This window comes from Procambarus clarkii, chromosome 30, assembly GCF_040958095.1.
Source record: "Procambarus clarkii isolate CNS0578487 chromosome 30, FALCON_Pclarkii_2.0, whole genome shotgun sequence".
Lineage (NCBI taxonomy): Eukaryota > Metazoa > Arthropoda > Malacostraca > Decapoda > Cambaridae > Procambarus > Procambarus clarkii.
Genome location: NC_091179.1, coordinates 7,901,221 through 7,921,961, shown reverse-complemented (window position 1 = coordinate 7,921,961; position 20,741 = coordinate 7,901,221). Strand labels below are relative to the sequence as shown.

General features: G+C 43.4%; 3 protein-coding genes across 3 annotated transcripts; all 3 read left to right on the top strand.

The window, feature by feature from the left end:
* Window positions 1-1,835: 1,835 nt before the first annotated feature.
* On the top strand, window positions 1,836-5,238 carry LOC123765596 (mucin-2-like). The gene is made up of 3 exons (XM_069333627.1): window positions 1,836-2,150; window positions 2,414-3,037; window positions 4,612-5,238. The coding sequence occupies exons 1-3, from the start codon at window positions 1,836-1,838 to the stop codon at window positions 5,236-5,238; spliced, it is 1,566 nt and encodes a 521-aa protein (XP_069189728.1).
* A 4,891-nt stretch (window positions 5,239-10,129) lies between these two features.
* On the top strand, window positions 10,130-11,074 carry LOC138369882 (uncharacterized). Its single transcript, XM_069333626.1, has one exon. It carries the CDS (start codon window positions 10,130-10,132, stop codon window positions 11,072-11,074), a length of 945 nt encoding a protein of 314 aa, XP_069189727.1.
* Window positions 11,075-11,107: 33 nt separating this feature from the next.
* LOC138369881 (uncharacterized) lies at window positions 11,108-11,476 on the top strand. Its single transcript, XM_069333625.1, has one exon. It carries the CDS (start codon window positions 11,108-11,110, stop codon window positions 11,474-11,476), a length of 369 nt encoding a protein of 122 aa, XP_069189726.1.
* Window positions 11,477-20,741: the final 9,265 nt, after the last annotated feature.

The following is a 20,741-nucleotide window of genomic DNA, read 5'->3' as shown; positions in this document are numbered from 1 at the left end:
GTTCCTGCAAGACATTTCTGCACCGCCTCCAATGTCTCCTTTTCACGAGAGAGAGAGACAGGAAAAACCTGCCAAGATTTCACCATCCCAACATGCTTGTCCTACTTCACGTGATTACCTTCAGTTCCTTCAAGACATTTATGTACTTTTATTTTCTTTGCACGAGGAGGACAGACAAGAAAAACCTGCCAAGATTTCGCCATCCCATCGAGGTTGGATACTTTCAGGTGATGACCTACAGTTCCTGCAAGACATTTATGTACCGCCACCAATGTCTCCTTTGCAGAAGGAGGACAGACAAGGAAAACCCTGTCAAGATTTCACCATCCCAACGTGCTTGTCCAACATCACGTGGTTACCTACAGTTCCTGCAAGACATTTATGTACCGCCTCCACTATCTCCATTGCACGAGAAGGAGAGACAGGAAAAACCTGCCATCCCATCGTGGTTGGACACCTTCAGGTGATGGCCTACAGTTCCTGCAAGACCTCTATGTATCGCCACCAATGTCTCCTTTGCACGAGAAGGACAGACAGGAAAAACCTGCCATGATTTCACCATCCCATCGTGCTTGTCCAACTTCACGTGATGACCTACATTTCCTGCAAGACATCTATGTACTGCTTCTAATGTCTCCTTTGCACGATGGCGACAGACAGGAAAATCCGGCCAAGGTTTCTGCATATCATCGGGCTTGGCCACCTTCAAGTGATGACTTACAGTTCCTTCAAGACCTCTGTGTACCGCCACCAATGTCTCCTTTGCACGAGAAGGAGAGACAGGAAAAACTTGCCATCCCATCGTGGTTGGACACCTTCAGGTGATGGCCTACAGTTCCTGCAAGACCTCTATGTATCGCCTCCAATGTCTCCTTTGCACGAGGAAGACAGACAGGACAATCCTGCCAAGATTTCAAAATCCCATCGTGCTTCTCCAACTTCAAGAGATGACCTACAGTTCCTGCAAGACATTTATGTCCCACCTCCAATGTCTCCATTTGCCCGAAGACGACAAACAGGAAAATCCAGCCAAGGTTTTTGAATCACATCGGGGTTGGCCACCTTCAAGTGATGACCTGGAGCTCCTGCAAGACATTTATGTACCGCCACCAATGTCTACTTTGCACGAGGAGGACAGACAGGAAAAACCTGCCAAGATTTCACCATCCCAACGTGCTTGTCCAACTTCACGTGACAACCTACAGTTCCTGCAAGACATTTATGTACCGCCTCCAATGTCTCCTTTGCATGAGTTCAGACAGGAAAAACCTGCCAAGATTTCACCATCCAATCGTGATTGTCACACTTCACGTGATTACCTACAGTTCCTGCAAGACATTTCTGTACCGCCTCCTCTACTGTCTCCTTTGCACGAGGAGGAGAGTCTGGAAAAACCTGCCAACGTTTCTGCATCTCATCGGGCGTGGCCACCTTCAAGTGTTGACCTGCAGTTCCTGCAAGACATTTATGTACCGCCTCCAATGTCTCCTTTGCACGAGAAGGAGAGACAGGAAAAACCTGCCATCCCATCGTGGTTGGACACCTTCCGGTGATGGCCTACAGTTCCTGCAAGACCTCTATATAACACCTCCAATGTCTCCTTTGCACGAGGAGTTCAGACAGGAAAACCCTGCCAATATTTCACCATCCCATCATGCTTGTCCAACTTCACGTGATTATCTACAGTTCCTGCAAGACATTTGTGTACCGCCTCCAATGTCTCCTTTGCACGAGGACAGACAGGAAAATACTGCCAAGATTTCTCCATCCCATCGTGCTTGTCCAACTTCACGTGATTACCTACAGTTCCTGCAAGACATTTTGTACCGCCTCCAATGTCTCCTTTGCACGAGGAAGACAGACAAGAAAAACCTGCAAAGATTTCACCATCCCATCGAGGATGGATACTTTCAGGTGATGACCTACAGTTCCTGCAAGACATTTATGTACCGCCACCAATGTCTCCTTTGCACAAGGAGGACAGACAAGGAAAACCTTGTCAAGATTTCACCATCCCAACGTGCTTGTCCAACTTCACGTGGTTACCTATAGTTCCTGCAAGACATTCATATACCGCCTCCACTATCTCCTTTGCACGAGAAGGAGAGACAGGAAAAACCTGCCATCCCATCGTGGTTGGACACCTTCAGGTGATAGCCAACAGTTCCTGCAAGACATTTCTGTACCGCCTTCTCCAATGTCTCCTTTGCACGAGGAGGAGAGACAGGAAAAACCTGCCAACGTTTCTGCATCTCATCGGGCGTGGCCACCTTCAAGTGTTGACCTGCAGTTCCTGCAAGACATTTATGTACCGCCTTCAATGTCTCGTTTGCACGAGAAGGAGAGACAGGAAACACCTGCCAAGGTTTCACCATCCCAACGTGCTTGTCCAACTTCACGTGATTACCTACAGTTCATGCAAGACATTTATGTATCGCCTCCAATATCTCCTTTGCACGATGGCGACAGACAGGAAAATCCGGCCAAGGTTTCTGCATCTCATCGGGCTTGGCTACCTTCAAGTGATGACCTACAGTTCCTTCAAGACCTCTGTGTACCGCCACCAATGTCTCCTTTGCACGATAAGGAGAGACAGGAAAAACCTGACAAGATTTCTACAACTACCACCTCAGCCTCTACATTCAACTTCCAAGCAGCCACCTTCCCGAAGCTTCAGGGAGGAGGAACTATCGCCACTGCACACCATCCTGGTATTGTCTCTACTAGCCAATGGGGACCTAGTTCCCAGTCACCCAGCCACTCAACGAGCCTGACACCGCCGCCTCCATCCCAACCCGCCCAACCAAAGACAAAGCTGATTGGGCAGAGCACAGTAAAAGCTTTGATATCAACAGCCAGAATGACTGCTGGCAATAACCCCCGAGAATTTGTGAGGCTTTTGAAAATTCTTTACAAGGCGAATGGTCTCCCTACCTTCATTATTCCTGAAGAAGTCTTCAACGCTCCAGGTTCAACTCCAACAACTGTGGAACATTTGGGGCTTGACTCTATTTATTTAATTATTAAATTAATGAAAGTAATTACAAAGGACCACCCGCTTTTAAGAAAAGAGGGAAACTAATAAAAAGTGATCATTAGAGACTCCAGGAAGAATCAGTGTCTATGGTTAAATATTAGGAAGTGTAATCACTTAACTAATTAATGGGCTGTATAGATAATTAACTTGAATCAAAGCCTCAAACACCTACATTGGGGGGTTATTGCTAGAACTTCATATACGTCTAGGAACTAGTGTGGTTCGTGCACCAGTTCATTGTGTAATAACTAATCTTATGACCAAATTAAAGAAATCTATAGAAGATTATCACCAGTAATTATAAAGATCATTAACATCAGAAATTAATCATTCTAATAAACACGTATTATCTCCAGTGTACATGATCAGCATCCAATTAAATATTAGAATATAGAAGTAATGAATTTTAAAGTAAATAAATGAATACGAAAGGTCTTAGCTTTAAGACGATTTCAATGACATCATTTACGACTCATCCTCGGGATCTCCGGAATTCCTCGTAGAAACACTGGGAGATGAATAACACGGAGTAAGGTCACAGCTCGTGGACTCTTCACATGCGAGCTGTAATTTAAGGGATATTACGTAGCATTGAACTAGGCTACTGAAATATCTATATTCAAGAAAATGGAAAAACAAATTAGTTATGGTACTAACATGGGTTTTGTTAAGGTCGCTCGATCTAACGACAAGCTGCCCCGACATATACAATCTCTAAAGATGCATCAAAAGGGAATTATATACTTAGCTAAGGGGTACAGATTATGTTGAAGCTTGCCGAAACCGCGTCCCAAGCTCCAACTCTCGCTATGGCGTACACGTGGTTGATAGCTTGGCTTGAATGTCGACTCGTTATTAGTTGGCCGGTCACTGCAGATCACATAGAACAACATTAACTAGTTCTATGTTGAGTACCAGGGTAATTCTTGCTGATAACTTCAACGTCACGTGTACCAGACTCTGACACCAAGACCTTGTTGCTCAATTCCGCAACACGAGACTTAACGCCGCACTCAGGCGTCTCGTGAACACCAACAACAATGGCTTCTCCCCCTCACCCACTAGCGTCCCGCATTCGCCACAGAAATTATTTATCACGAATAATATTATTTCACGCAATTGTGGCTGAAATGCTTTAATAAAGACTGGGTTGTAATTCTAGGGAGTTAAATATTATTACTTTCTCGACTTACAGTAGTAAACAAGAAATGGAGAAGATTTTAGTTTTCTCCATGGCATTCACGCGTGACGGTAAAATTATTACTTGATAACAATTGTAACTGAAAACTCTCGATTTGGAATTATTTGGGAGTTATGTTATCCGTAAATAATTATCACACGGAATACTGATGATTTTAGAGAATCACATTCAATTCTCTAACACACTGGATATAAATGTGTTTAACTAGGTAGAATCTGACGCAATACTGGCGCTTGGTTTCGTAAAAATTCCAGTATTCTTATACAGATATAATAATTAGTTCATGTGAACACTACTGTTAGTAAATTATAGTAACTACAGTAATTAGTATATTTTAATACTAGTTTATAATAATACAATAGTATTGTATTAGTGTTGGAAATTTCCAACAACAACTGACCCTGTAGAGGATGCCGACTCTACATCCGACGACGACGATTCCGCCACTGCAATGCAGACTTCAGATCCTGTTCGGGTACCCACAGCTCACAAGACTCTGCCTCCTGTGACCCCCACTTCTGCAACAGTTCCAGTTACTAACCATGACATCACTGTGAACGAGGCCACGCTTTCAGACATACTGTCGGCTCCTGCTCCACACGCTTCTCCAGCTGCTGCTGTCCCTTCACCCGTCTCAGTGACGAATTCCGCTGCAATCGACCCTTGGTGTGACCCTATAGAGGGTACCTACTATGCAGCCCCTTCTGCTGCAGTACCTACCACTGCTACTCAACCTCCAAGAACTCAACCTTCAAGACATCAACCTTCAAGAACTCAACCTTCAAGAACTCTACCCCAGCGTGTCAACACCCCTGCTCTTCACTCATCTGATGAATCGGATGAAGACGTATCTGTTGGAACACCATCACCCCCAAGGAAAGATCACCTCCAAGCATCGACACGAAACGTGACCACCAAGACCGACAAGCCCAAAAAGAAGACCAACGATCAAAGTTTAGTGAAATCAACAAGGAAGAAGACTACTAACGAACTGATTTAACATCAACATCTGACATCAAACCTCCACTGCCAGCTGCTTGCGTTCCCAGCCCCTGTGGGTACTGCAAATGACACCCTACTCAATTCAACTTCCATCTGATCAAGTTTAAATCCGCGGTGGTTGGGCCACCGATGTTTCATCTCCCCTCTTCACCTCATCCCTGGATCCTTGCTCAAGATTTCTGCAGCCTCGCCCCGTTCTTCCATCCCCCTACTTGCCAGCTCTATGAACGTTTTCAAGTTTCACCATCCAGTCTCCTGTCTGAATCTCGTAAGGACGAAAGCTAAAGTGAAGCACAACAGCGGTTCAATTATTCGAGGTTGTGGCGCTGCAAAGAAGTCGCGTGTTCACAAGGAACAGAAGATGAGGTTCAACTTCTCCCACTCCAAACTCGACGCTTTAAGAGATGTCGACATTTGTCAAGAGAAGAATCTGAATTGTAAAGATAACGAACGTTGCATTCTGAAGTACGAGAAGCTTGAACGGATTGGAAGGAGTGCACTAGATCGTCTCATGAACTTTAAAACACCGACTTCTTCATTTAATATGCTACCCGTTCAAAGCCTGTATGTTCCTTCTTCAGTGAACAATATGTTGTTTCAGCAAGGGCTGTATAACCAACCTCTTATCTCATCTGTGAATGAGGGCGATGTCGAGATGTGTTACGAGAGCTTGGAACGGAAGGGACGGAAAGCTGTTGATTGCCTCATGAACTTTACAAATGTAAAAAATTTGCAAAAGAGGCACACTTCCCCGCTGGCCTCCGTGCTCCTATATCCTTCAAATAATATGTTGCCACAGCAAAGCCAGCATGTTCAGTTAAATTCAGGGAATGATGACCTACAGTTCCTGCAAGACCTCTATATACCACCTCCAATGTCTCCTTTGCATGAGGAGTTCAGACAGAAAAACCTTGCCAATATTTCACCGTCCCATCATGTTTGTCCAACTTCAAGTGATTACCTGCAGTTCCTGCAAGACATTTCTGCACCGCCTCCAATGTCTCCTTTTCACGAGGAGGAGAGACAGGAAAAACCTGCCAAGATTTCACCATCCCAACATGCTTGTCCTACTTCACTTGATTACCTACAGTTCCTTCAATACATTTATGTACCTCTTTTTTCTTTGCACGAGGAGGACAGACAAGAAAAACCTGCCAAGATTTCGCCATCCCATCGAGGTTGGATACTTTCAGGTGATGACCTACAGTTCTTGCCAGACATTTATGTACCGCCACCAATGTCTCTTTTGCACAAGGAGGACAGACAAGGAAAACCCTGTCAAGATTTCACCATCCCAACGTGCTTGTCCAACTTCACGTGGTTACCTATAGTTCCTGCAAGACATTCATGTACCGCCTCCACTATCTCCTTTGCACGAGAAGGAGAGACAGGAAAAACCTGCCATCCCATCGTTGTTGGACACCTTCAGGTGATGGCCAACAGTTCCTGCAAGACATTTATGTACCGCCACCAATGTCTCCTTTGCACGAGGAGAACAGACAGGAAAAATCTGCCAAGATTTCACCATCCCAACGTGCTTGTCCGACTTCACGTGACTACCTACAGTTCCTGCAAGACATTTATGTACCGCCTCCAATGTCTCCTTTGCACGAGTTCAGACAGGAAAAACGTGCTAAAATTTCACCATCCCATCGTGCTTGTCCAACTTCACGTGATTACCTACAGTTGCTGCAAGACATTTCTGTACCGCCTCCTCCAATGTCTCCTTTGCACGAGGAGAGACAGGAAAAACCTACCAACGTTTCTGCATCTCATCGGGCGTGGCCACCTTCAAGTGTTGACCTGCAGTTCCTGCAAGACATTTATGTACAGCCTCCAATGTTTCCTTTGCACGAGAAGGAGAGACAGGAAACACCTGTCAAGGTTTCACCATCCCATCGTGGTTGGATACCTTCAGGTGATGGTCTACAGTTCCTGCAAGACCTCTATGTATCGCCTCCAATATCTCCTTTGCACGAGGAGATCCAGGACAAACCTGCCAAGATTTCAAAATCCCATCGTGCTTCTCCAACTTCACGAGATGACTTACAGTTCCTGCAAGACATTTATGTATTGCCTCCAATGTCTCCTTTGCACGAGGAGGACAGACAGGAAAACCCTGTCAAGATTTCACCATCCCATCGTGCTTGTCCAACTTCACGTGATAACCAACACTTCCTGCAAGACATTTATGTACCGCCTCTAATGTCTCCTTTGCACGAGGAGGACAGACAGGAAAACCCTGTCAAGATTTCACGATCCCAACGTGCTTGTCCAATTTCACGTGATAACCTACAGTTCAAGCAAGACATTTATGTACCGCCCCCAATGTCTCCTTTGCACGAGGAGGACAGACAGGACAAACCTGCCTAGATTTCACCATCCCATCGTGCTTGTCCAACTTCAAGAGATGACCAACAGTTCCTGCAAGACATTTATGTCCGCCTCCAATGTCTCCTTTGCCCGAAGAGGACAGATAGGAAAATCCTGCCAAGGTTTCTGAATCACATAGAGGATGGCCACCTTCAGGTGGCTAATTACGGTAAAGTAAAAGTTGTTCAACTTGTTTATAAATTTATTTATGAAATGGTTATAGAAAGGGCTGCAACTGGTCCAAGTTTCATCATCACACCTTAAACAGAAAAGGAGAAAACAAATACACAACGTATTATGCAACGAATTTTCAACATTTGCAAACCATGTCAGGGAACACATGTGTCAACTAAAATCATTTCTATAACACTCAGATATTAAAATTAGCATATAATAAAGGATTGATGATAGCAGTTTTATCAAAAAAGTGTTTAGTGCAATAATGTAATTATTCAAAGTTACCCTTCCAAAAATATGCAATATATGATGTTTATAATTTTTTTTTAAATCAACAAATGGACTTTTGACTAAAATGTTTTCATCGGTTTGTAGAAGCACAAACTCTACATATAATGTGTAATTTGCATGTCAATTGATTAATAAATGAAAGCTATGACGTACCTTGAAGTTGTAAATTACTTACCTGAGTAAAATAAGATCAAAGTTTGGCCACCTGTAGCTGAGCTTGACGTCTATCGATTTCGTTCATAATTGGCACCCTTGCAGATACGCATCCGTTGAGCAAGGTGTGCAAGTTCCATGCAAATCCCCAGATAACAAACGAAATACAAAATTGAAAAAAATTGTAGAAAAAAAAAAAAAATTTTATTATATATATATATATATATATATATATATATATATATATATATATATATATATATATATATATATATATATATATATATATATATATATATATATATATATATATATATATATATATATATATATATATATATATATATATATATATCCTGCAAATACATATTACAATTATTACTAAATATCAAATTATAACACTAAAACATACTAACCTATTGAAATTGGTCCGAATTGTGGGTCCTCAAGGTGGCACTGCATTGGGCGCTAGTAGGCACTTGCTGGATCACCTTCCTCAGGAGCCTGTCTCGGCTTGTTGTAGAGAGGGAGGTCTAGGAAGGTGTGTGAGGAGGGTCTAGGAGGGTTGAGGAAGGTGTGTGAGGAAGGTTGAGGAGGTGTGTGAGGAAGGTTGAGGAGGGTGTGAAGAAGGTTGAGGTGGTGTGTGAGGAAGGTTGAGGAGGTGTCTGTGCGCCACCATCTCTCACTGGATATTACTCTTATTCGCGCTAAAGCGGCTTTCTTTTACTGATAAAGACGGCGACCGAGTGCCAGATTTGCTGCTCTTATCTTCTGGCACTATCTCTTTATAAGAGTTTGTGCAGTAGATGCAACAATGCGCTATTCCAGGAATGATAATGGAGCGCGCGTCGACACAGTCCGCACTCAATCGGACACACGAGGTGACAGAGGGCTGGGACCTCCTTATGGCCCCACCATGGATGAGAAGGTTGCCAATGAGTGTATATTTACTCCTTATGCATACAGAGATAAAAAGGAATAACAGAATAATAGAATAACAGAATACAGAATAAAAAGGAATTAAGCTGCCAGGATATTCCCACATAATTTATGGTCCTCAACGAACCGGATTCAAGATCCTGATTAGGATATCTATATATATATATATAACATTAGTGCAATATTTTACACAATATTTACATATACATTAATTATAACAGGAAGACACTGATATACATTTTTCTAGCCTAACTTTTTCAATCTCGGCTCATAGCAAACAGAACTTACAACAAGCACTCTTATTGTTCCGAGGCCTGTACCAATGCAAAGTTACAACACTTTGACGATTTAGTAACCACACATAAGGCCAATACAAATACTGCAGCCACAGCTTCCCAAAACCAGACACAACCAGAAGTCAAATTGCCATCACTCAGTCTCCCTACTTTCTCTGGTACAGAGGACGAGAGTTGGGACAACTTCTGGAACAAATTTGTTGATTCTGTGCATTCTAATGCCAATGTAGTAAAGACAACAAAATTTACATATTTGCATGGACTATCAGACTTCTAACCCATAAGCTGTTGGACATTAACCCTCCAAATAGTACAGCTGACTCACTCCAAACATTTAGATTGGAGCTTGAGTCCTTGCTCAAGGCACTTAAAAATAAAGTGAACCTGGACGAATCTGATTGGATAATCCAAGTCCATATGAAATGCAAATTACCCAGTGACGTACTGGATAAGTTGTTTGTCTTATATAACAAGTCTTCTCTGACTGTAAAGGAGATAAGCGAAGGTTTGCATTCCGTAATAGAGAGACAAAGAGATAACCCAGATGGAAAAGGGACATCTAATCATTTGTCTACCACTAATAGTAAACAACAGAGTACAAACAGTACTCCAAACAAATTTAAAAGAATTTCCCCCTCCCCAAAGTGGAAACAAGGCAGTATGGGCACATATGCAGTTGGTCGCTCCAAACCTACAGTTAACGTGTCACCCAAATCAGTGACTCCCCAAGATGCTGTTAACGTCTGGAAACCATGTGTGTTCTGTGAACAACCACATTCCATATACTATTGTAAAGTTTACCCCGATCGTGCTACACGCATAAAACGACTCAAGGAGTTACGTAAATGTACCAAGTGTATAAGAGCACACAATCCCGACACCTATACAACTCAAATACGCACCTGCAATAGGTGCCATAAGGGTCAACACCACACAGCACTTTGTGGGGACTCAAGTACAGAGATTGCCAAACCACAGGAGGAGGAAGGAACTACCACTTCAGAACAGCTTTGTACTGTGTTACCTGACATAAGTGTCTTGTCAACAAGGTCTGATCATAAATCAACTCTACCCACTGCTCAATTGATCATTATAAATGGAGAGTCCAAAGCCACCGTACATGGATTATTTGACCAAGGATACCAAATGACTTTTATATCAAAGGGGTTGGTAGATGCTCTGAAACTTACACCTGTAAGAGAGACACGAATAGACATAGCAAAATTCCTGACTAACACAGGTGCCCGAGTCTTCAAGGTAGTACAACCCAAAGTACGTTTAGGAGGATATGTCCGAAAGATACAAGCTCTGGTAATAGATAGATTCCCAACAGACCTGTATGTATATGGTCTAGGGACACCAGCCAAATTCCTGAAAGAAAAGAGAATCCATTTGGCTGATAAAATCACATCAGACCACCTTTCCAATATTGGAATCCTTAGTGGATCAGATGTCCACCATAAGTTTATCAAAGGAAAGGAAGAAAAACAAGGAATGCACTTGTTACCATCTGCAGGTGGCTATTTGCTAACAGGCCCAGTATTATGGCTGAAACAACACGCACCTGTAGACCACCAACATGCCAACCCAGTAATGGTTGCATGACTAGGAGAACAGTCTCCTCTGGAACTCAGAGACATGTCCGAGGATGAGCTTGATCCCCCTGTACATAAACTATGGGACTTGGCAACTCTCGGCATTGTCCCTGAACAACCTAGCCCAGATGATGACTGGACTTACAAACAATACCTGGACTCGGTTATCTACAGAGATAATCAATACTGGGTCAGGTTATCATGGAAGCTGAATCACCCTCAGCTAGCCGTGAACTATTTTATGGCACAAAACCAATTAAGATCACAGGTGTTGCGCTTACGAAGACAACCTGAGAACTTAAAGTTGTATCATGAAATAATACAGAAGCAACTCGATGACAAATTTATCGAAGTTGTCACTAATCATAACCCAAAGGAAGGGCACTACCTGCCACACCACCCTGTACAGTAAAATTCTGCTACTACCCCACTACGGATAGTATTTAATTGCAGCGCTAAGACAAGGCAGAGTAGTATTTCGTTAATTGACTGTCTTCAAACTAGCCCTAGCCTGACACAAAGGCTATACGATGTGCTGTTAAAGTTCCGTATTGGGACTTATACATATATGGCTGACATCAGTAAGGCTTTCCTTTCGGTAGGTCTCCAAGAAGAAGACCGGAACTACAGAAAGTTCCTATGGATCAAGGATCCTAACTATCCAAACAGTGAATTAATCACTTACAGGTTTCCGAATGTTTTGCTTGGGGCCACTTCTTCACCTTTTCTGCTTCAAGCTACTTTAGATATGCACTTGAAGAAGTCCAATAGCCCAAACAAAACAGAAATTAGTAAAAACTTGTATGTGGATAATTTTCAAGGAACAACCAACAGTGAGAGTAAACTGTTGAACATATACCATGAGGTCAATTGAGAATTAATGGGAGCCAATATGCCTCTCCAGTCGTGGGTCTCCAACAATGCCAAATTAAATCAACTGATCGCAACTGAATTTCCTGACTACCAGGTACCCGAAAGGACAAAAGTACTAGGCGTTGAATGGAACACGACAACAGATCAGTTGACAATGAAGTCGGTGAAGCCCGATACCACTAACTTAACAATGAGAAAATTACTCTCACAAGTCAGCAAACCCTTTGATCCATTAGGACTATTAAGTCCACTCTTAATTAATGGAAAGTTGATAATGCAGGAATGTTGGCAACAAAAGATTGACTGGGATGATCTTCTAACACCTACCTTACAAGAAAAATGGCAAGAGCTAGTGAAAGATTTAAGTATCCTAGAGTCTGTCAAGTTCCCTCGGAACACAGTAGTAAATGAAAATGAACCAATTAAGCTACATGTATTTTGTGATGCCTCAGGAAAGGCTTATGGCACAGTAGCTTACCTGGTCTCAAATGGGCAAGCCAATTTGCAAACATCAAAGGCCAGTGTGGCACCTTTAAAGAAAAGATCATTGCCACAACTGGAATTAACAGCCTTACTGCTAGGTGTAAGATTGGCTCATTATCTGATCAAGGCCTTAAGGGGGCATTACCTCGTTAAGCAACATCCACTTTGAAGAAACAGTGGTATGGTCAGATAATGAGGCAGTGTTACAGGGGTTAAAAACAATAATAGTAAGAATCCTTACGTGAGTAACCGCATTAAGGAAATACGAGAGTTGTCAGCAGGGTATAAACTAAGATGTGTACCCACCAAAAAGAATCCAGCTGACTATCTCTCCCGAGGCCTGACTTTACAGCAATTAACAAAGGCAGAGATGTGGTTCAATGGACCTCAGTGGCTAATCAGCGACCAGTGGCCTGAACAAAAGCCATAAGTCATTGTAACCAATGTCACTGTTCCCACTGAGAACCCAGAACTACCTCGGACTTTGGTAATTGATCCTACTCGGTACTCTGAACTGAACAAACTAATAGGTGTCACCCAAGTAGTGTTTGATTTTCTAAAGAAAATAGGAATCAAGCATAAATTTCCTAGTGCCCTAAGGTACAGGGTCAAAAGAGCTCAGATAGACACAATCATGACAGAATTTGACAATGTTCCTAAGAACCTACAAAGTGATCTGGGTCTCTGGTTAGACACCGACAATTATAACATAATCAGATGCGGAGGCCGCTTACAGCATGCTGACATAGATCTGGAAGCAAAAAATCCAATATTGCTCCATCGTCACCAAATAGTAAGCAAATTAATTGTTACACATACACAAATACAGCACTCTGCATGGTGGGGTATTAGATACTCTCACGGACTTAAGACAACAGTATTGGCTACCCCAAGGTAGGCAAACAGTGAAATCAATAATTAAATCCTGTGTTATTTGCCGGAGATATGATGCCAGAGTGTGTCCTTATCCAGGCCCTCCTCCACTTCCGAAGGAACGATTTGTACATATTCGTCCCTTTGAGACTACAGGAGTAGATTTCACAGGAGCACTCTTCCCTGTCTCTTCTGAATTCTGGTGAGCCCACTCATTTGGACTCTCGGACTCACACCCTTTCTTGTCTTGATCTTTCTCTCTGCTCTTCTTCTCTTTACTTAGATTTCACGTGGCAGATTCTTGATGACCTCCATGGAAGTGATCATTTCCCCATCCTTGTTTCCTTTTTCTCTTTTCGCCCTTCCCTCTCTTTCCCTAGGTGGCAGTTTGCTAAGGCGGACTGGATCCTATTTACCCTCAGTGCTGCTCTTTCTGACCTCTCCCTTCTGCCTCTCTCTCGCGCTCTCCTCCTTTTTCATGACACTGTCTTCAACGCTGCCCTCCGCTCTATTCCTCGCTCTTCCTCTCGGGGTCCACGGAAGTGCGTTCCCTGGTGGAATGCGAACTGTGCTAGGGCTGTCCGCTGTAAGCGTGCAGCCTGGAAGAGGCACCGCCGTAGGCAGACGACCGATTCTTTTCTTTTCTTTCAGAAAGCGAGTGAGGTGGCCCGTAGGGCCATCCATACGGCTAAACGTGAATGTTGGGCATCTTATGTCTCAAATATTACGTCCGAAACCCCTCTGACCCAGATCTGGAAGTGTATCCGCAAGATAGCGGGTAAGTTCGTTCCCGATGTTTCACCAGTCCTTCACCTCCATGATACTCTTGTGGCGGACCCGTTGCAGGTCGCTTCCGAACTGGGTTCCCACTTTTCTTCTGTTAGCCCTTGTCTTCATCTTCCCCAATCTTTCCTTCTTCCTAAACCTGTCCTTGAGTCTCGTCCTTTAGATTTCTGCACTCATCTTCAGCAACCCTATAATGATCCCTTCTCTCTCTCTCTGAACTTCGTTCTGCCCTGGCTCTCTGCGGTTCTACGGCGGCGGGCTCCGATGGTATTCATTATGAGATGCTTCGCCATCTCCCTCCGTGCACGTCTCAGTATTTACTGAGTCTGTATAATCGGATCTGGGTGTCGTCGTCAGTCCCTGAGGACTGGCTCGATGCCGTTGTCCTCCCTGTTTGCAAACCGGGGTCTCTGGGTACTTCCCCTTAGGACTTTCGCCCTATTGCTCTTACAAATTGTGTCTGCAAACTCTTTGAACGTATGGTTAACGTTCGTCTGATGTGGTTCCTGGAACACCATCACCTCCTCTCCCCTTCTCAATTTGGTTTCCGCAAGTGCCGCAGCACGACAGATGTCCTGGTGAACTTGGAGGTCTATATTCGTACTACTTTTGCTGCGAAGACCTCCGTTGTTGCCGTCCTTTTTGACCTGGAAAAGGCTTATGACACCACTTGGCGATATCATATTCTATCTCAACTTCATTCTTTTGGCCTTCGTGGTCATCTCCCTCTCTCGTCGTTTCTTTCGGGTGCGCCTTGGTACCGCTCTCTCTCTGCCTCTTTTCAGCAATACGAAGGTGTGCCCCAGGGTAGTGTTCTGAGCACTACTCTTTTTCTGGTTGCCCTCAATGGTCTTCTTTCCTCTCTTCCTTCTGGTGTCTTCTCCGCTCTCTATGTCGATGATCTTACCCTTTGCTGTCAGGGTGATGATTCGCCTCTCCTTCAGCGCCGGCTTCAACTTGCAATTGATGCCGTGTCATCTTGGGCCACCGATCATGGCTTCAAGTTCTCTACTTCTAAGACTTGTGCCATGACTTTTACGTGGAAACGGGTCGTTCTTCGTCCCTCTTTGTCACTTTATGGTCATCCCCTTGAATACAAAGATTCCGCAAAGCTTTTGGGGTTATTCCTTGACACTCGTTTGTCTTGGTCTCCCCATATCTCTTACCTCCGTGTTGAGTGCTCTAAGGCCCTTACCCTCCTTCGGGTCTTGTCCCATACTTCTTGGGGGGCAGATAGGCGCACTCTCCTTGCTTTACATTCCTCTCTCGTCCTGTCTAAGCTCGATTATGGTTGCCCTGCTTACTTGTCTGCTTCTCCTTCTACTCTTCGCCGTCTTGATGCTTTGCACCATACTGGGTTGCGCCTCAGTTCTGGTGCCTTTCGTTCGACTCCCATCCTTAGCTTGTATGTTGACACTGGCTTCCTGTCTCTCCAGGACCGCCGTGATCGCTACTGTCTTCGCTATCTTGCGCGGTCCTTGCAACATCCTTCCTCTCGCGTCTGTCGTGCTTTAACTTTTACCCCTCCTGCGGTTCCTGTTCCTCTTCACCACCTCCCTCTTTCTGTCCGGTTATCTCGCCTACAGGATTCTCTTTCCGTTTGTATTTCTAATGTTTCTCCTCGTGTTGTTCCTTCTTTGCCCCCGTGGAGAGTCCCTCTTCCGCGGTTTTGTACATCCTTGACCCGTATCACTAAAGCTTTTACCCCTCCTACGGTTCTAAAACGCCTTTTCCTCGAGCACTTTTCTTCTCACTCCCGCTCCGTTTCTGTCTTCACTGATGGGTCTAAGTCTGCGGATGGTGTTGGCTACTCTGTTGTTTTTCCTGATCGCACTTATATGTGCCGCTTACCTCCGGAGACTAGCATCTTTACAGCGGAGCTTTATGCTATTCTCTATGCTCTTCATCTCCTGCTTTCTCGTTGTCAGTCTTCCTTTGTAGTTGTTGTTGACTCTCGTAGTGCCCTCATGGCTCTCGGGTCCTTTAATCCGGTTCATCCAGTAGTTGTCGAGATCCAGCATTGGCTGTTTCTTGTTCACAGTAAATTTAAGTCGGTTGAGTTTTGTTGGGTTCCCAGCCATATTGGTGTGTCTTTAAATGAGCGTGCGGATGCTGCCGCCAAGGAAGCTGTCCGCTCTTGTCCCATCTCTCGTAAAGGTATTCCATATTCCGACTTTTACCCGGTTGTCCATTCCTCCGTCCTTACCCGTTGGCAGGCTTCTTGGTCGTCTGTTACTGGTAACAAACTACGTACTCTTAAATGTTGTGTTTCCTCGTGGCCGTCCTCCTACCATCGTCACCGGCGTTGGAAAACGGCTCTGGCGAGGTTGCGTATTGGCCATACTCGCTTAACCCATGGTCACTTGATGGAGCGCCGCCCTGCTCCTTATTGTCCTAGTTGCATTGTCCCTCTTACGGTCGTGCATGTCCTTCTTGAATGTCCTGACTTCCAGGACGAACGTGTGTCTTGCTTTCCGACCGCTCCTCGCGGTCACCTGTCCCTCAATAGAATTCTTGGTGACTCGGATACTTTTGATATCGTTCGCCTTATGCGTTTTTGTTCCCGTATTGGCATCCTTGGTGATATTTAGCGCCCTCTGATTATTCTGCACATTTGATGGTGCTACATAGCCTTCCCGGTTTGGTGCCTTCTTTTGATAATTACTTACTTACTTACTTCACAGGAGCACTAACACTAAAAGGCACCAAGGACAGGAAACCAGTAAAAGCCTATATCTGTCTTTTTACTTGTGCCACAACAAGAGCAGTCCATCTAGAAGTGACTCCCAATATGAATGCCGAAGCATTCTTACAGGCTTTCCGCAGGTTTGCTTCACGTAGATCCTGTCCTAAGTTAATGATCTCAGACAATGGGTCCAACTTAGTGGCAGGAGAAGCATGTCTGAGGAAAATCTGGACACACCCAAAGGTACACACGGCCCTAAATCAACGGCAGTGCCACTGGAAATTCATACCTCCCAGAGCACCATGGCTCGGAGGCTTCTATGAAGGCATGATTGGTATGGTGAAATGTTCTCTACAGAAAACCCTACACCACCAAAAGATTAACCTACAAGAGCTCGAAATCGTAGTCATAGAGATAGAAGCATGAGTTAATATCTGACCACTTACCTACCTCTCTGATGATGTTTTGCAGCATGAACCATTAAGTCCAGCTCATCTGATGTATGGGAGCCCTCTCAACACCCTTGTGTCCCTTACGGACGAGGAACCAGAGGATCCTTTGTATGTCCGAGAGAGTGATTTGGTTCAACGTTTCAAACATCTATCAAGGGTGATAAGTAGGTGGAATGACGTATGGACTTGAGAATACCTTACAGCTCTGAGGGAGTATCATTATGGGGCAAACAACCCCTACAACAGAATTAACTTGAACCCTGCTGACATAGTTCTGGTGGATAGCGATGGGCCTCACTCAGAGTGGCCTATAGGCCAAATAGTCTCTGTTCATCCAGACAGCCAGGGCATCTTGAGAATAGTGAAAGTAAAATGCCGAGGCAACACTACTCTCAAAACATTAGAGAAATTAGTTCCTTAAAGAACTGGCAGGAAAAGAAAACGTTCAACGACTTCCAGCACCCGATACGCCAGTACGGGACATACATACCCAAAGGACTGCAACACAACAATGTCAACTCAAATTAAAGCAGCACTATAATTCTGTAGGAGAAGAATAAAGTGATCGCAGTGCTTGCTGGGACTTCGACCCGTGTTCTTCCCCCCCCCCCCGGAATTATGTCAGAAATCTGACACACATGGTTATCTCCTTTAAGTATCCCCTTAAAGAAAGAGAATGGGTAATTCCATGACATCATCGATGCCACGTATTTACATTACCCTAATTCTGTTTATACAACAGTCTAGTGTTTAAATTATATAAAAAAGTGTTCACTAAGACTGAATATAATTACTAACACCAAAATATAGCTTGACTCCCTTGTTACTGTAAAATTAAATCTAGAAGTAGAACCACCAAAACATTGGAACAAGGAGGGAGCGGCATCACTTACAAACTGAAACAATAACATCAGGACACACGCTGTAGAGAGTCGCCATAGAAGCTGATTTAACTTGTCAGACACCCAGATTACGTGTCAACAAGCGTGTAACCAGCAACACAGCCTCTCAGCAACCACAGCAACAACAGTATCCGTCTTACCAAGTATTTACGTTTAATTTGTGCTCAATTTATTCATAAATAGGTAGGCAGTAATTATGTATGGAGAAAACACACCAACACGTACGCTTACACAGCTTAACACTCATATTTCATGTCATTCCTGTAATTATATGTTTAGGGAACCTTCCTTACATCCCAAACAGGTAATTGTGATTTGGAGTAACAAAAAGCTGAGCAGACAGTTGGACCTTACATATAATTATTACCTAGCAGTACACCAAGCTTTGTAGCCTCAGACAGCCACCATTACCTGGCACTCAGAGGCACAAGACCACACCCATCTTTGATGCTACAATTACACAGCCTTAGCAGGCCCCTTCAACAGGAACAGCTAAGCCCTCTTTTTGTACAATACTGCAAAAGTAGTGCTCATAATTATTAATTAATCATTGCCATAATAGTAGTAGATTAGACCACCATAAGTGGTCTAATAATTTAGTAATAATAATGATTTATAATTTAGATTTATAAGGTAAACAATTTGTGGTTTAAGAAGGAGCCATCTCAAAGTGGTCAAAGCTGCAAATTGTCCCCCCAAATTGAGTGAGATGAATTCAGGCAGCTGAATCAGTACATACAGTCCACTCACTTAATTACTTACTCACTTTATTATTTACTTGCTTAATTAGCTAACTAAGAACTAACTATGAAAATTAATCAGATAACAATTATCTTATTAAGGTCAATTAAAAATAAACAGAAATACTTAATAATCACAGAATAAAAAGGAATTATGCTGCCAGGATTTTCCCACATATATATAATGCTATTGTGGTATTTCATTCTGGTGCAATAATATTTCTGGCTGCCTGTATTTCATTTATATGTTTGTATATTTCTTTGTTACCCTTACTTAAATTATATTGCTTTGCTGATTTAAGCAGTTGAATTATTTACCCTAGACATTTGTAGTAGTCAAAGCCGGATATTTGTATATTTTGATTACTACAAAAGCAGAGGAACCATACCAAGAGGTCAAGGGTCATACCACTACCTCTCGGATGATGTTTCAAATCGTGAACCATTGAGTCCAGCCCATCGGGGTTATGGGGGACTTCTAAGACCTCTCGTGTCCCTGACGGACGAGGAATCTGAAGATCCTTCTTATGTCAGAGAGAGTGACTTGGTACAACGTTTCAAACATATCTCACGAGTGATAAGTCGGTTGAATGATGTATGGACTCGAGAATACCAAACTGCTCTGAGGGAGTATCATTACGGGGCCAACAGTTCCTACAACAAAATTACCTTGAATCTTGGTGGCATAGTTCTTATGGACAGTGATGGGCCACGCTGAGAGTGGCCTATAGGCCAATTATCCAGACCGCCAGGACATCTTGAGAATGGTGAAAGTAAAGTACCAAGCCAACACAACTCTCAAAACATTAGAAAAATTAGTTCCTTTAGAACTGGCAGGAAAGGAAGACATTCAAAGACTTCTATCCCCCGAAGCGCCAGTACGGGACATACGTCCAGAAAGGACTGGTGCACGACAGTGCAAGCTCAAATTAAAGCAACTTTATAATTCAGAGGTCGAGGAATAAAATGGTCGCAGTCCTAACCCTTGAACTTCGACCCATATTTCTCGCCCCCGGAATTATGTCTGAAATCCGACACACATGTTAACATAGTATAGTTAGCCATTAACAAAGCTAAGGAAAATTGGAGATTCTGGGACATCATCACAGCAAACCCATATTTACACATCATGTATATTTAAACTCCACAGTTATTCCTTAAACCACAGTCTAGTGTTTAAACTTATTAAAATAGTATTCACTATGACTGGTTCTTAGATAATTATACCATAAAACCACAGGCTCCCTTGCTATTGTTAAATAAACCTAGAATATTGACAGAGTATTGGAATCAAATATTATTGGAACACCGCCTTGGGAAGGCGGTGTCATTGTCTCGGAAAAAATGCAAAATCACGACACACGAGACATAGTGCTCCCAGAGATTTTGCAACATGCTTCACACACGATAGGTTATTCTATCGTAGTCCTGCCACAGGAACCTCTACAAAACTGAGACAGCTGAGTATTCGTCTTACCGATTATTTATAATCGGTAATAATATAATCGTTCTTGGCCATTAACTGTTTAGATAGGTTTTGGCAGTTATGAAGTGGGGCTTAACCACCAACAAAGTGAATAGTGTTTTACTCAGCAACACACCCCCATTTAATTCATGTCACACCTGTACTTTATATGTTAATGGAGCCATTATTAAAGCCCATTCTTTTATAGGTTAACTTGTGATATGGAGATAATAGACCAACTGGCCACCTATAACCTGTGATTTTTCCTTGTTTTGAGTTCCCCAGCAGCTGCCTCACAGTGTCAGCCAGCATTACATGGCACAGCTAGACTACATGTGCCACACCCTAATTTGATGAAGGAACTGTCTATCAGGCCATATCAACCACACAGTTGAGGCTCCCTTTAAGTTGTATACT

What these genes read in the sequence shown, in the direction of transcription:
- LOC123765596 (XM_069333627.1), top strand. Translation starts at nt 1,836, where the DNA reads ATGTCTCCTTTGCACGAGGAAGACAGACAAGAAAAACCTGCAAAGATT. An exon ending in TCGTGGTTGGACACCTTCAG is followed by an intron (nt 2,151 to 2,413) that starts GTGATAGCCAAC and finishes GATTACCTACAG; the next exon opens with TTCATGCAAGACATTTATGT. An exon ending in TAATTATTAAATTAATGAAA is followed by an intron (nt 3,038 to 4,611) that starts GTAATTACAAAG and finishes GTATTGTATTAG; the next exon opens with TGTTGGAAATTTCCAACAAC.
- LOC138369882 (XM_069333626.1), top strand. Translation starts at nt 10,130, where the DNA reads ATGGGCACATATGCAGTTGGTCGCTCCAAACCTACAGTTAACGTGTCA.
- LOC138369881 (XM_069333625.1), top strand. Translation starts at nt 11,108, where the DNA reads ATGTCCGAGGATGAGCTTGATCCCCCTGTACATAAACTATGGGACTTG.